Source organism: Aspergillus fischeri, genomic scaffold (genome assembly GCF_000149645.3).
Source record: "Aspergillus fischeri NRRL 181 1099437636252 genomic scaffold, whole genome shotgun sequence".
NCBI lineage: Eukaryota > Fungi > Ascomycota > Eurotiomycetes > Eurotiales > Aspergillaceae > Aspergillus > Aspergillus fischeri.
The window spans coordinates 2095042-2107880 of record NW_001509768.1 but is presented as its reverse complement, the minus strand read 5'-3'; the positions used below and the strand labels follow the sequence as shown (position 1 = coordinate 2107880).

General features: G+C 52.4%; 5 protein-coding genes across 5 annotated transcripts; all 5 read left to right on the top strand.

Moving 5' to 3' along the window:
* Positions 1-242: 242 nt before the first annotated feature.
* NFIA_069110 (uncharacterized protein) lies at positions 243-1306 on the top strand (the record flags this gene model as incomplete). Its single annotated transcript, XM_001263636.1, has 2 exons — positions 243-405; positions 468-1306. 2 exons carry the CDS (start codon positions 243-245, stop codon positions 1304-1306), a joined length of 1002 nt encoding a protein of 333 aa, XP_001263637.1.
* Positions 1307-1764: 458 nt separating this feature from the next.
* trm5 (tRNA (guanine) methyltransferase) lies at positions 1765-3204 on the top strand (the record flags this gene model as incomplete). The annotated part of the gene is made up of 1 exon (XM_001263635.1): positions 1765-3204. The coding sequence occupies one exon, from the start codon at positions 1765-1767 to the stop codon at positions 3202-3204; it is 1440 nt and encodes a 479-aa protein (XP_001263636.1).
* A 313-nt stretch (positions 3205-3517) lies between these two features.
* NFIA_069090 (DNA-directed RNA polymerase II subunit RPB4) lies at positions 3518-4110 on the top strand (the record flags this gene model as incomplete). Its single annotated transcript, XM_001263634.1, has 3 exons — positions 3518-3708; positions 3805-3932; positions 3983-4110. The coding sequence occupies 3 exons, from the start codon at positions 3518-3520 to the stop codon at positions 4108-4110; spliced, it is 447 nt and encodes a 148-aa protein (XP_001263635.1).
* Positions 4111-6998: 2888 nt separating this feature from the next.
* On the top strand, positions 6999-9294 carry NFIA_069080 (putative C6 transcription factor (OTam); the record flags this gene model as incomplete). Its single annotated transcript, XM_001263633.1, has 2 exons — positions 6999-7399; positions 7527-9294. The coding sequence occupies 2 exons, from the start codon at positions 6999-7001 to the stop codon at positions 9292-9294; spliced, it is 2169 nt and encodes a 722-aa protein (XP_001263634.1).
* A 1536-nt stretch (positions 9295-10830) lies between these two features.
* On the top strand, positions 10831-12720 carry NFIA_069070 (GMC family oxidoreductase; the record flags this gene model as incomplete). The annotated part of the gene is made up of 1 exon (XM_001263632.1): positions 10831-12720. The coding sequence occupies one exon, from the start codon at positions 10831-10833 to the stop codon at positions 12718-12720; it is 1890 nt and encodes a 629-aa protein (XP_001263633.1).
* Positions 12721-12839: the final 119 nt, after the last annotated feature.

The window sequence follows — 12839 nt, the reverse complement described above, 5'->3', positions numbered from 1 at the left end:
TCATTTCATCAGAAGACTACCGGGTGTATACATGCTGCTTCGGATGGTTTCGTGGAATACTCTTACTCTCTGAACGGTCCCTGCATTCTATTTTGCAACGTTTGGCTTATCTGTTTCCGTAGCGACAAGCAAGGCGTTTGCTTCCACTCGTTGCGTCATATCGACCACAACAGTAAAAAGTTACTGAGATGCTGCATCTGCCCTCACCATGTGATGGGAGATACTGCTCTATTGCTACACCCATGATTTCTCCTCATAAACGCGCAGTCGGAGGGCTGTCGCCTCGCACCGCCGTCCCATTGCGGGGACTCTTTCTTGAGGGCGTGTGGAGGTGCAACTGTCCCGAACGCCCACCAGCCGTCAGGCTGCAAACAAAGAACCACGGAGTCAACCATGGGAGATGGTGTAAGTCTTTTTCTCATGGGCTTTGACTAGCATAATACAGAATCATTGTTGAAGCGATACAGTCTACACCTGCCAGAAACCCCAACACAAGCGCTGCAACTTCTTTCTCTGGCAAAGCGACGCAGAAGCGCGGGAGAAACTAGCCGTGCTTTCGAACTCGCGGACTGAGCCGCGCTCGGCGAACAATACACCTACGAAACCATCGGCGCAGGGAAGCGGCCTTCTCACGCCACAGACGGACACAAAGGTCCAGGATGTCCGCGGGATGAGCGTCAACCGCACGCCAACACCGTCGAAGAGCGGAAAGGCCAGAATGATGACGGAGGATACGGAGGAGTTTAGCTGGGATGATTCGTCGGGCGCGGAGGAGCTGATCAAGTTGCTCGAGCCGCCTCGTCAGCCTGATTTCGGACAGGAGGGGCCTCGCAAAGCGCCGCGGACCGAGACCTTCACATCTCCCGGCAAGCGAAAGCTGTCGGACATAGAAAATGACGGAAGTGAGAGTACGGCCACGCTTACGCCTACATCTATCTTCTCGGCCCGCACGCAGACCCGGTTGCCGCCGGCGTCGGCGGAGGTCTCGATGACGCCTACGCCGGGCAGGTATAGAAATGTGCTGTCTACGGATGCGCGGGACGATTCGTCTGAGCTAGGCCTTCAGGCTTTGAAGATCCTTGAAAGTCACAAGGTGGTTGTGCCGAAACAGGCGCAGGACGAGTTGTTGGCGCTGCTGAACAAGCATGATCTGAACACTAAGGGGATTATCCGCGGGCGGGACATCTCACGGATTGCGCTGAAGAAGAAGGATGAGACTATTATGAAGTTGAATGAGAGGATTGCGAGCCTGGAGTCACAGAGGGAAATGGATCGAGCTATCATTGATGGGTTGAGGCAACGGTAACAAGAATCGGATTCTACTTGAAAGGAATAGGGAGATTGCGTTCATGATACCCTGGCCGGCAATGCAAGTACGATTTTCATATGTTTCATTTTATTCTGTTCATGTTTGGGCGATCCAACTCGATGCCGTGAAATCATATATTATCACCACAGAACATGTCTCCACATTAGGTATATTATATCCCATTTTTTAAATACACCAATATCATCTATACTTATGGATTTCGCATGATCATCAGTATATTGTGCTGGACGTAAATCCAAAATGCCATTAAGCAGGCACGAGGTATAGATCAATCTCGGCCACGTGACTGATAAGATCCAAAGATAAAATTAAAAAGTATGAATCACATCCCCACCAACACCAACAAACCTCAATCGCAAGATCCCGATGCCTCACATCGTATAATCAGACAACAAACCGCTTAGCATACACCCGTGGCACCCGTCCTCTCGCCCATGGACTCCATGACCGACTCCTCCAATTCGCTCCGCAGCAGCGACCTTCCGGAAATGTTTCGACCACCTGTGAATCGCGCGATGCGTGTCTTGGACCGCTCGTTCTTTCGCAAGACGGTTCCTCTGTCCGCTGCTGCGGTCTTCCAAAACTCGGATATTTCAAAGGTGCGAGCGGAGCTACACAAGAGCCGAGACCTGCTGGCTGTGCCTCGGCTCAACTGTATCCGGGACGTGGCAGACCAGGAGGGCCAGATAAAGAAGGCTTTGCTGCTGCGCGAGACTGTCAAGCATGACGATAAGCAAACATGGTCGCCGAAGATAAGCGAGCTGGTCGAGAAGGGAAGGATCGCAATGCGGCCGTACGACTTGACGCTGGACTACGATTTTTGGACGTACGCCGATATTATCTCCTCGATTCTACCCGAGGACGAGCTACAAGAGATTCCGCAGGGGTTTACTCAAGTGGGACACGTGCTGCATTTGAATCTTCGCGAGCAATACCTCCCATACAAGTATCTCATTGCGGAGATTCTGAAGGACAAGAACAAGGCGATTAGGACGGTGATTAACAAAACCGAGGATGTCGGATCACATAGCGAGTTCCGCACATTCCCCTTTGAGCTTCTGGCGGGTGATAATGATTTGAATGTTGTCCAGCATGAGCAGGACTGCGAGTTCCGCTTTGACTATTCCCGCGTCTACTGGAACAGTCGTCTGGAGACGGAGCATCGTCGACTCGTGGAGAAATTCAACAAGGGCGAGATGGTTTGTGATGTGATGGCTGGTGTGGGACCGTTTGCTGTGCCTGCTGGCAAGAAGAAGATCTTTGTCTGGGCCAACGACCTCAACCCACACGGGTACGAGGTGATGCAGGATGCAATCAAGAGGAACAAGGTGGAGGGCTTCGTCACACCGTTCAACATGGACGGCCGGGAATTTATCCGCTGGTCTGCCAAGGAACTTCTGGAGACCGAGCCGGTGACCATCACCATTCACCCCAAGGTGCGACGGGACAGAAAATCCGGCAATAAAGTCGAGCAGGCTCCCCCGCCTCATCCGGAGGAGTATCACCGTCCGGTGTTCTTCGACCACTACGTGATGAACCTCCCTGCCACGGCAATCGAGTTCCTCGACGCGTTCCCAGGCGTCTACGCCGGCAGGGAATCCCTGTTCGCTCCGCACACCTCCCAGCGTCTACCTATGGTCCACGTGTATTGCTTCTCGGGCCATTCCGAGAACGAGCTGGACGACCACATTGACATCTGCCAGCGGATATCCGAGCGTATCGGGTACACTATCACGCCCGAGGATCGGATCGGAGGCAGTGGGAATCAGAGCATTGAGCTCTCGATCCACAATGTGAGACTGGTCAGTCCCAAGAAGCAGATGTTCTGTGCTAGCTTCCGTCTGCCTGCGGAGGTTGCGTTCGAAAAGGTATAATTCTACATTAGAGGATATTGTTAGACAATCCTCGCATAGCATGAGGCGTTAGCTTGGTATTTTGTACATAAAGCAAACCTGATACCCTATTATGAGCTCGCAATCATTGGCATCCACACTCTAAAAATCGTACGTGGAAGGCGGTGAACATGTCACCGCCTCAAACTGCCTTGCGCCCTCCACCTCGAAGTTTTCCCGCTTCGGCAACGTTCAAGCTCCACATCCCTGGTCTGTCAACCTTCTACTGTCTACTGAGTACATTCTGGAGCTTTTCCATTAAGGAATCCAAATTTAACCAGACAATAAACTCACCATGAGTGTCCAACTCCCCCCAGCCACGCACCGCAAGCGCGCCCTCCCCCAGGGCGAACTCGAAGCAGCCTCAACCCTCAAACTCGGCGCCGATCAAAACACACATACCCTCTCGCTGTCGGAGGCACGGCTCGTCATCAACAAGGTGCTGGAGAATAAGCGCCGCGGGGGGAAGAAATACGAGGAACCGGAGTACGTTGCGCTGCGTTGCGTTGCCCGTCACCCAACCTTTCTGCAGCGACGGTCTGTCCTTCTACAAACACAAGGCTAACAGGCTCGAATGAACAGGAATCTTACCAAGACGCTGGATTACCTCGAGGTATTTGCGCGGTTCAAGGACGAGGAGAACATCAAGGCTGTGGAGCGGTTACTGAACTCGCATACTGAGCTGGAGATGTTTGAGCGGTCGCAGCTGGGTATGTCTTGCTTTGAGTAATGTGTCTGGCTGTTGCTGATAATTGAAAAGGGAGCTTGTGCTGCGATAATGCTGAAGAGGCCAAGTCACTTATTCCGAGTCTGCAGCATAAGATCTCCGATGCGGATTTGCAGGAGCTGTTGGATGAGTTGACGAAGCTGAGGAATTTCACGGAGTGAATACGGAGTATTCAATACCTTTTGACGAGATTGGATTTGGCCTGAGTCTCGGAATAGCATGGAGTTTTGGGCGTTTGGGCATGCTGTTGTTCTACAGGTACTTTTGTAGAGTGTTATTGTTTGCAGCAGGCATATTGAGCGAACAGTGCATATGAATTGGAACCGAGCATACTCAGCTTATTGAACTAAAGCTGACAAACTCGCACATGACTGATATCGACTTGACTATATCGCTGATGACCACTTCAGATCCTCTCACATGTCAGAGTCTGAAAAAGCTTTGTCACGTGGGGTGTCGTTCACATGCCATGAGTCTGGACTTGATCATGCCCGTGGGGAAGATACATCTGGAGTGCAGCCCGGACGTCATGGAGATCTGTAATTACACTTTTAAAGGATTGCTATCTGCACAGACTACAATTTTATCCGAGTTATTTTGAGTTGTCCACACTCAGCCACATCAATCGTTTGAGGTAAATGGTTGTAGATAGGCAGAAGCTAATGCGGAGGCCCGGGGTTTGGAGAAATGAAATAACCAAGTTGGCCAGGCTGGTCACTGGTCACTATGCGTCGGCTTGATGTTGCATGGACGACAGCAGGACTGGTGCTCGATAAATACCCCTGATGATTTAGGTTTGGATTGCTCTTGATATGAGCAATCCTTCTATATGCAGGATGCTCATGAAGCAATACCTGAGTACATATTTAGAAGGACAATGGACAGACAGGACCAAGCCAAATGGCAACAACTGATCCAATAATCAAAGTCACAAGCATAGTTTCCATTTAAGTCACGGATATATGGATGACTGGTCTGATGGTTGCTTGACAGATCGAGACGGGACGAGAATCCATCCCCAATGCAGACGATTCTGTTACTAATGTGCCGACTTTCGACCGTGCCAAGGACATGTACACTGGAGAGCCATACCTTACTTAATAATAAACAAGACGGGTGGGAGTACTCCGAAGAACCTATCGTAAGCAATTCCACCATAGATAAGTGAAGAAAAGCAAAGACGGGGAGCAGAAGTGCCGAGGGGTATAAACTTCAGGAAGCAAGCCTCCTCCCTCATTTTTCAGATGATTCATTTCCCGAAATGCTAGCCTAGCTAGTCTAAGCCGCAGAACTTTCCACAGCAGTGATGCCCGAGATCAGAACCAGACCAATGGCACCCCGGCTAATATCATCCCCAAGGCCCTGGCAAGGTCTCCACTGTTGCTTTGCATTTGGATGTGTAGCGCTCCCCTAGTCCGGAAAGAGAGTAGTCGGATGTGGAGAAAGGCCAGCTGCAGGCCGATCCCCGTTTGGCGGTGTTGCACCAGGCCCGATTGGGTTGCAAAGGGCGTGCGTGATTGGAGAGGGAAAGGCTGTTATCAGAGGCTGCTGATTGGATGATAGTAGCTCTATCTCTCTCTCTCGGGCGAGTACACCTCATTGGATTCTGCTTGATGTCTCGCTTCTAAGAAGGACCTAGTGACATGGTCTAAGCACTTAAAGTATTCTTGCATCGAAGCTGAGATGCGATTCTTGAAGTCTCTTCAAAGTTCTATCCTCATGGGCTGTCTTCAGTGATGGCATGTAGGTCTGTATGATCGCATGGTGACTAACGCAGGAGGAATTGCCAGTACGTAATCTAAAGGGGGTTCCTCGCTCCCGGCCCAATCAGGTGCAGATGTCTTATCTTGGGAGGCAACATCAAAAGCTGCAGAGATGCGACGGCCCAGGAACAATCATATAATGGCAATTGTCATCATTGGGGAAACGGCAGCGGCGCAGAGGCAATCTGTTACGTGTGGGAAACGTCGTTTCCGAGCTGATCGCATGGAGAGAGTCGGGATCTTGTTGGAATGTTGATGTTTCTGTTATCCAATCTTAACTGAACCGGAGGGAAGGGCAGAAAGTCCGGGTGGAAAGGTGTATGACTACGAGGCATCCAGAGAACTCATGTATATACTACTCTGTACACCTGGAGTCAATCCATCCTGGATCTGAGAGATAGCTTTTCCTCTCCTCGGTTCGTATCGTTAACATCCTGTCTATCGATCATTCATCCATAAGTCATAGAGTGAAACCGTTTCATCCTCCGCGGAATGACAGAGCGGACTATCAAGCATTTGATACTGCTGCAGTCGCTCGCGAAGGCTCATTACTATTGTTGAAGATAACAACCAATATACAATCATATCATTACTTTGTCTGATCGTCATATCTTCTATTATTATCGTTTCAAGAGCACAGAAAGATCTCGATTATTATCTACGTCTCATCTTCATCATCGTTGTTAGATCAATCAATTGTCGAGACTCCAGCCAACTAATTATTTGCTCCGGTTCCGCTCTCTCCGCTCCCCCGGTCGATATCGCCTTTTACAGTTGACTACTACTCCGTACTATCTCCGGGCTACATTTTCTTCTACCTGGCATTGTGTCGAGTCCAGTCTATCTACTTTTATCTGGACTCGTCTTTCACCTGTCTAGTGTCTACCGATAAGCTTCTCCTCCGCGGTTCGTACGTTGCTCTCAACCCCGTCGATTTGGGCTGCATCCCCAGTCATTGATTGGTTGGTGGACTGCGTTGAAGCTATTCGTATCTACCGACAGATCACCCAACCTGGCACAGCTCTCTCCTAAACCCTTGTCGAGGAGTAGTCTCTAGCTTCTTGCGGAGCATCATCCTGGCATCTCCGGATATCCCGGTTTACGAGGGCAAATCCAATTGAATTATCTGTCAGGCTGTGTGGGTGCATAATCCCTGCACAAATATCTCTTATCTATCTACCTAGCTATCTGCTATCTCCATTTTCTATCTACGTCTTCCCTATCGGGATCGTCTCTTCTCCTTCTCGTTTTCTTCCCTTCTGTGCCTGAGAATCTCTCCGCAGTGAATGGCTGCCGTTATCACTCTCCAGTCGTCCACGACGGCTGGCCCTGCGGCTACGTCTGCAGCTCCCTTTCAACAGCCTCACCCCTCAGACCACCACCTTCTTCGAGCCCGTTCGCAACAGCAGCAGGCTAGCTCGACTCCTGCGCCTATCTCGCCCTCCTCTGCCTCCATTGGATCATTGCCCCGTCTGCCGGCACCTGGTCGGGATGGGTCAAGTTGTGACGCCTGTTTGCGTAGAAAGAGCCGGTGCGCCATGAACGAAATGGTCAATAAATGCTACTCATGCGATTTCCATCGCCAGGAGTGCACCTTCACTCTCAGCCGTCCAGGTACAGCGGATGCACAATCTAAAAAGCGAAAACTAGAAGATCCCGCCCCCGAGGATGTGGACACTATCAAGAGGTATGACGATGTGTTTTCTTCCTCGTGGGGAATCTTACCCAATGCCGATTTCGGACGTCATGTCAAGGTTATGCTTATGCACGTTGCAAGATAAACACTAATCTTTCTCGCTTTCTCTCCTTGGCAGGCAACAACATCAACAACAACCACCAGCAGCAGCCCTCTCGCCAGTTTCCAAAACAGATGTCTCCCGCTCACCAGTGAATGGTCACAACCTCCTGATCCCGTCCGGGTATTGGTCCCAGTCTGCCAAGTATATTGGCATGACCACTGAGTTAGAGCCGGCCCTACTTGAACATCTTCCTCTTGACCAGAACGACGAAGGAGTCGTTGCATCGGCCCGGGTACGTAAGATCGGTAACGACGGTACCTTTATGCGTGTCGTCGAGCCCCCGTCCCAGGCGGACTCTCCGTCCGTCTCGCTCGATGCTATCGAGAGCCTGGTTGCTCCCTATGGATCCACCTTGGTGGAGAAGTACTTTGAAAGCATCCACCCGGTGTTTCCCATCCTGATGGAAGATGCCTTCCGTCAGTCGTATCGGACCAGACAAGGGCTTTCCCCGCTCTTACTCTCCGCTGTTTATGTCTGCGCTTTGAAGTTCGTGGATATTGGCCCTGCCTCGCAGTCGGTGCGACGTCCGGATGCTGGCCGTCTCGAGAGCACCGCGCTCAAGCTTCTGATCGAGTCCTTGCCCCATGCAACTATCTCGACGATCCAGGCCGGACTACTTCTGATGGAGAAGTCCACCATCGCGACTCATGCATTGAATGCCCAGCTGGTCACCGCTGGGTTCGAGCTTGGGCTGCACCAGGACTGCAGTGGCTGGAACATGGAGACCTGGGAAAAGGGGTTGCGGAAACGGCTGGCGTGGGCCCTGTATATGCAGGACAAATGGTCGGCGCTGATTCACGGGCGGCCGTCCCACATCTTCGCCTTCAACTGGACCGTCAAGGACTTGGTAGAACAGGATTTCACCGAGGCCTTCCACACGGACAACGCGCAGCAGGACGATGCAGACGTCGGCCACGGGCCGCTCTTTTTCTGCCACATGGTGGCGCTGACCACCATCCTGTCCGACATCCTCGACCGATTCTACACTCTTCAAGCGATCGAGGAGTTCAAAGCGGCTGGCGCGAACCGGACACGCATGATCCTGGAGCGGGCCAAACCGGCCCAGATCCGACTGAAGGAATGGTTTGCATCGCTGCCCCCGCAACTGAAGATGGACTCGAGTATCGACCTCTTCGACACTGTCACCGAAGACACCGCCCGCAACGGGCCCCTCCACCTCTCCTACTTTGCAACCGAAATCACCCTCCACCGCTGCATTATCCGGTCTCTCTCCCCGGACACGGCCGACGCCTACCTCTCCCACATCTGCCGCTCTGCCGCAAAGACGCGCCTCATCTCCGCCATGGACTTTGTCAACCGGCTGCGTCAACCTCACCTCCGCTCATTCTGGCCCGCCGCCTCCCGCACCAATTTCTCACTCATCGGCTCCTTCGGCATCCTCCTGCGCATCACCGCACCCACCAAGGAGGAGGCCGAGTTCTACCGCCTCCGCCTCTGCGAGTACCGCTGGACGCTGAGCGTCAGCCGCAAGCACGCCGAGTTCCTCGAATTCGCCCTCGACAGCCTCGACAACGCCTCTAACCTCGACCGACACGTCCCCGGCAAACCGGGCATCGACGAGCTGATGACCAGCGCCGCCAAACCGACCATCAACAACCCCCATCTGCCCTCTGCTTCGCAGCTGGACGAGTCGATGCTCGAGATGGACCACGCGCAGGACAGCACCCGCGGCGGCACCTCGTCTGTCATCTCGGGCCTGGCCTCTCCGGCTACCTCCGTCAGCGACGAAAGTGTCCAGGAGGCCTCCGTTCCTCCATTGTAACTTTCTTCACATTCTTCTTGCACATATCATCTACATTACATCACTTATGCCTAACGACCTTTCAGCCCTTTGTACCTGGTGGCGGACTCAGCCCACCCGCCTGGTTTGCTCACTGGATCTGGTTTTACGAATGATTCCCCGGATGGACGACTGGATGATTCAATTCCCTGGATCGATTATACTTGTTTGATGATGATTTTCTCTGTATGCTAGCTAGCTCATGATGAACCTGGATAGACTGGATCGGCGATTGGGATAGATCACGAATTAATGGTATTACATCACTATGCAGTATTCCTCGTCAGAAGTCTGCGATCAATCATAAGTAGACTCAGTAGTTTACGCAATGTCGGACATCCGATCAGAAAGGTAGGCTCGACTCAGCGGTGCAGCACCCTAGCAAACCAGACGATGGGTTGGACTTCTCCGCAGTCGATCGATTCCGATAGAACTCAGCCCTAACAAGATGAAGCGGCAACTCCTCCAGCCCTACCATAGTCCATACAGGAGTCATGGTTCGATCCAACTTGGAGAGCAACTTGTCCCAGTCCCTTGACAATCGAGCGTATCTTGTATAAGGTCCCCTGATGCCTTAGTCCAGGGAGCTTATAGAGGTAAGCGAGGTGGAGGTCGCTACCTCACAATGCAGGTTCCCATGCGCATTTCCAGACGTATCTTCCCATAACTGGAATGTTTCGACAGAAATGAGGAAGTATCTCGTGATTAGCTGTTCTATCCGGCAGGGATAAGAGAGACTTTACTTTCGTATCACAAAATAATTTAATCAGTGAGGCATGTTGTTTCTCTGACGGGAAGTGGAGTGCTGTCATTCTAATGCTTATGTCTCATTCCTATGTAGAAATCAGGGAGAATTCTCCTGTAGCAGGTACCTTGCTTGGAGACTGGTAGAGGGTTGTAGCACCTCTTTGTAAATATATCTTTGTCAAAATATGCCGTACATATCATCAGTTCAGTCAGAAGTATTCTCCAAGCTGGGCCGTACTGTGATATCTCCGACATCTCCACCATCATTCTACATTCTCCAGACGGGTAATTGTCATTTTTCATGTGCACTTTTCGAGGCAGACATTTTTGTGTTACAGAGACCAAATGCTGCGATCAACTCCTATCAGCATCTCCCTCGACGTGACGATCGCTTCCAAGATCGCAATCCTTGCTGCATTGAGCTGATGTGATATCGCGCTTTCGATGCAGTCAGGCTCTTTCGTTTCTGACTACTCAAGCATAATGACACGCTCATCCAGCCATCATACTCAGCCCACCTTCAGTTTATTGCATCAAGACGCGGGGTCTTCCATCTACTACAATATTACTCCCAATGGCGCGTTCCCATCGTTTTCTGAACCTATAACAAACAGTGTGTGCGGTACGTCTACAGAACGATGCGCTTAGCCCTACTCAGTGCTTTCTCACATTCTTTCTGCTCAACATAAAAGTATAAATACTCCTTGCTAAAGCTTGATTTGCCTGCTTCCCAATAAGGACGCCTCCCATCAGCGACTCGGTACCGCAAAAATGCGTGCCTTTTATCTGCTCTCCCTCAGCCTTGTTGCGGCAGCAGATCGACCCTCGAATCCTAACCTCCTCTCATATGGACAAAAAGGCCCTCTGCTAGGAACCTTCTTTGGGACTCCAGGCGCCGACGCAATTTTTGACTATGTGGTTGTCGGCGGTGGGAACGCCGGCCTGACCGTCGCCAGCAGACTCGCCCAGAACCGATCAGCGAGCGTCGCGGTCATCGAGGCCGGAAGCTTTTACGAGATCGACAATGGGAATAAGTCGATCGTTCCTGGCTACGCGCCGTACTTTGCCGGGACAGACCCGGAGGACTACCAGCCGCTGATCGACTGGGGATTCTTAACAACCCCCCAGCCTGGTGCAGGCAATCGCACCGCGCATTATACCCGGGGTAAGACGCTGGGAGGGAGCTCCGCGCGGAATTTCATGCTCTATCATCGGCCCACGGCAGACAGCATGCAGAGATGGGCGGATGAGGTGGGTGACGAGAGCTATACGTTCGACAGGATGCTTCCGTACTTTAAGAAGTCGTGCCACTATACGCCTCCGGACCAGAGTCTGTACGTCAATAGTACTAATACGCAGACTCCGGACGCGTTTGAGCCTTCGGGGGGTCCTCTGCTGGTTTCTTTTGGCAATAGTGTCGATGCGTTTGGAACTTGGGCGCAGAGGGCCTTCACTGCCGTGGGCTTGGAGGAGATCGATGGCCTGAACAGCGGTAGGCTGCTAGGAGCTGCATACGGAACCTCCACGATCAACCCGAAGAACGCACAGCGTTCGTCGTCCGAGGCGAGTTTCCTCCAGGAGGCCATCGCCGGCGGCTCGCCTCCTACGATCTACATCAACGCCATGGCGCAGAGAATCCTGTTTGACGAGAACAAGGTCGCAACGGGCGTCCAGGTCTCAACAGCAGGGACATTCGGCACGCCACCGGCCAACTACACCTTGAACGCTCGCAAGGAGGTCATCGTCTCCGCCGGCGCGTTCCAGTCTCCCCAGCTGCTCATGGTCTCAGGCGTTGGAGCATGCGACCAGCTCTCAGAATTCGGCATTGACTGCATCCACGACCTGTCCGGCGTAGGCCAAAACCTACAAGACCACGCTTTCTTCGGCTCCGCACATCGAGTCAACGTCCTCACGGCGTCTGCATCAGCCAACGATCCATCCCTGGCTGCCAGGCAGGTAGAGCAGTACCTCGCCAACGCCACCGGCCCGCTCTCCATCTTCGGCGCCGGATACTACGGCTTCGAGAAGCTGCCCGAACCGTATCGCTCGCAGCTCTCCGAGACCTCCATCCAGGCGTTGTCCAGCGTCCCAAGAGACTGGCCAGAGATCGAATGGCTGCCGCTGAATTCCTGGGTCGGGGACGGGTCCAACTTCATTACCGGCGATCCACGCGACGGTCACAACTACGCCACCATCGCGACGGCGCTCGGTGCGCCGTTCTCTCGAGGGTCCGTGACGCTGGCTGATGCTAGTATGAATACGCCGCCTGTCATCGACCCGCAGTGGCTTGTTGATCCCACAGACATCGACCTGGCGATTCAGTCGTTCAAGCGCCAGCGTCAGATCTGGGAGGTGCTTGTTAGAATGGGGATTGCTGATGCGCGCGAAGCGTATCCCGGAGAGCATGTCCAGACGGACTCGCAGATCCGCGAGTATTTGGCCAAAAGTGTGATTCCTGTGTTCCATGTGGCTGGCAGCTGTAAGATGGGACGAGAAGATGACCCACTGGCGGTCCTGGATAATATGGCTCGGGTCTTTGGAGTACAGAGCTTGCGTGTTGTTGACGCCAGTAGTTTTCCGTTTATAACGCCGGGACACCCGCAGGCGGTGGTGTATGCTCTTGCGGAGAAGATTGCAGACGATATACTGGCTGGGAGATAGCCTTACCTTTAGCTATAGATCACTATATTCCTGACCTGTCAGAATAACCCTGTAGGAGAATACCGAGAAACAACCACATCAGTTGCGATATAGAATACAATGCACGAGTCCATGTGCAG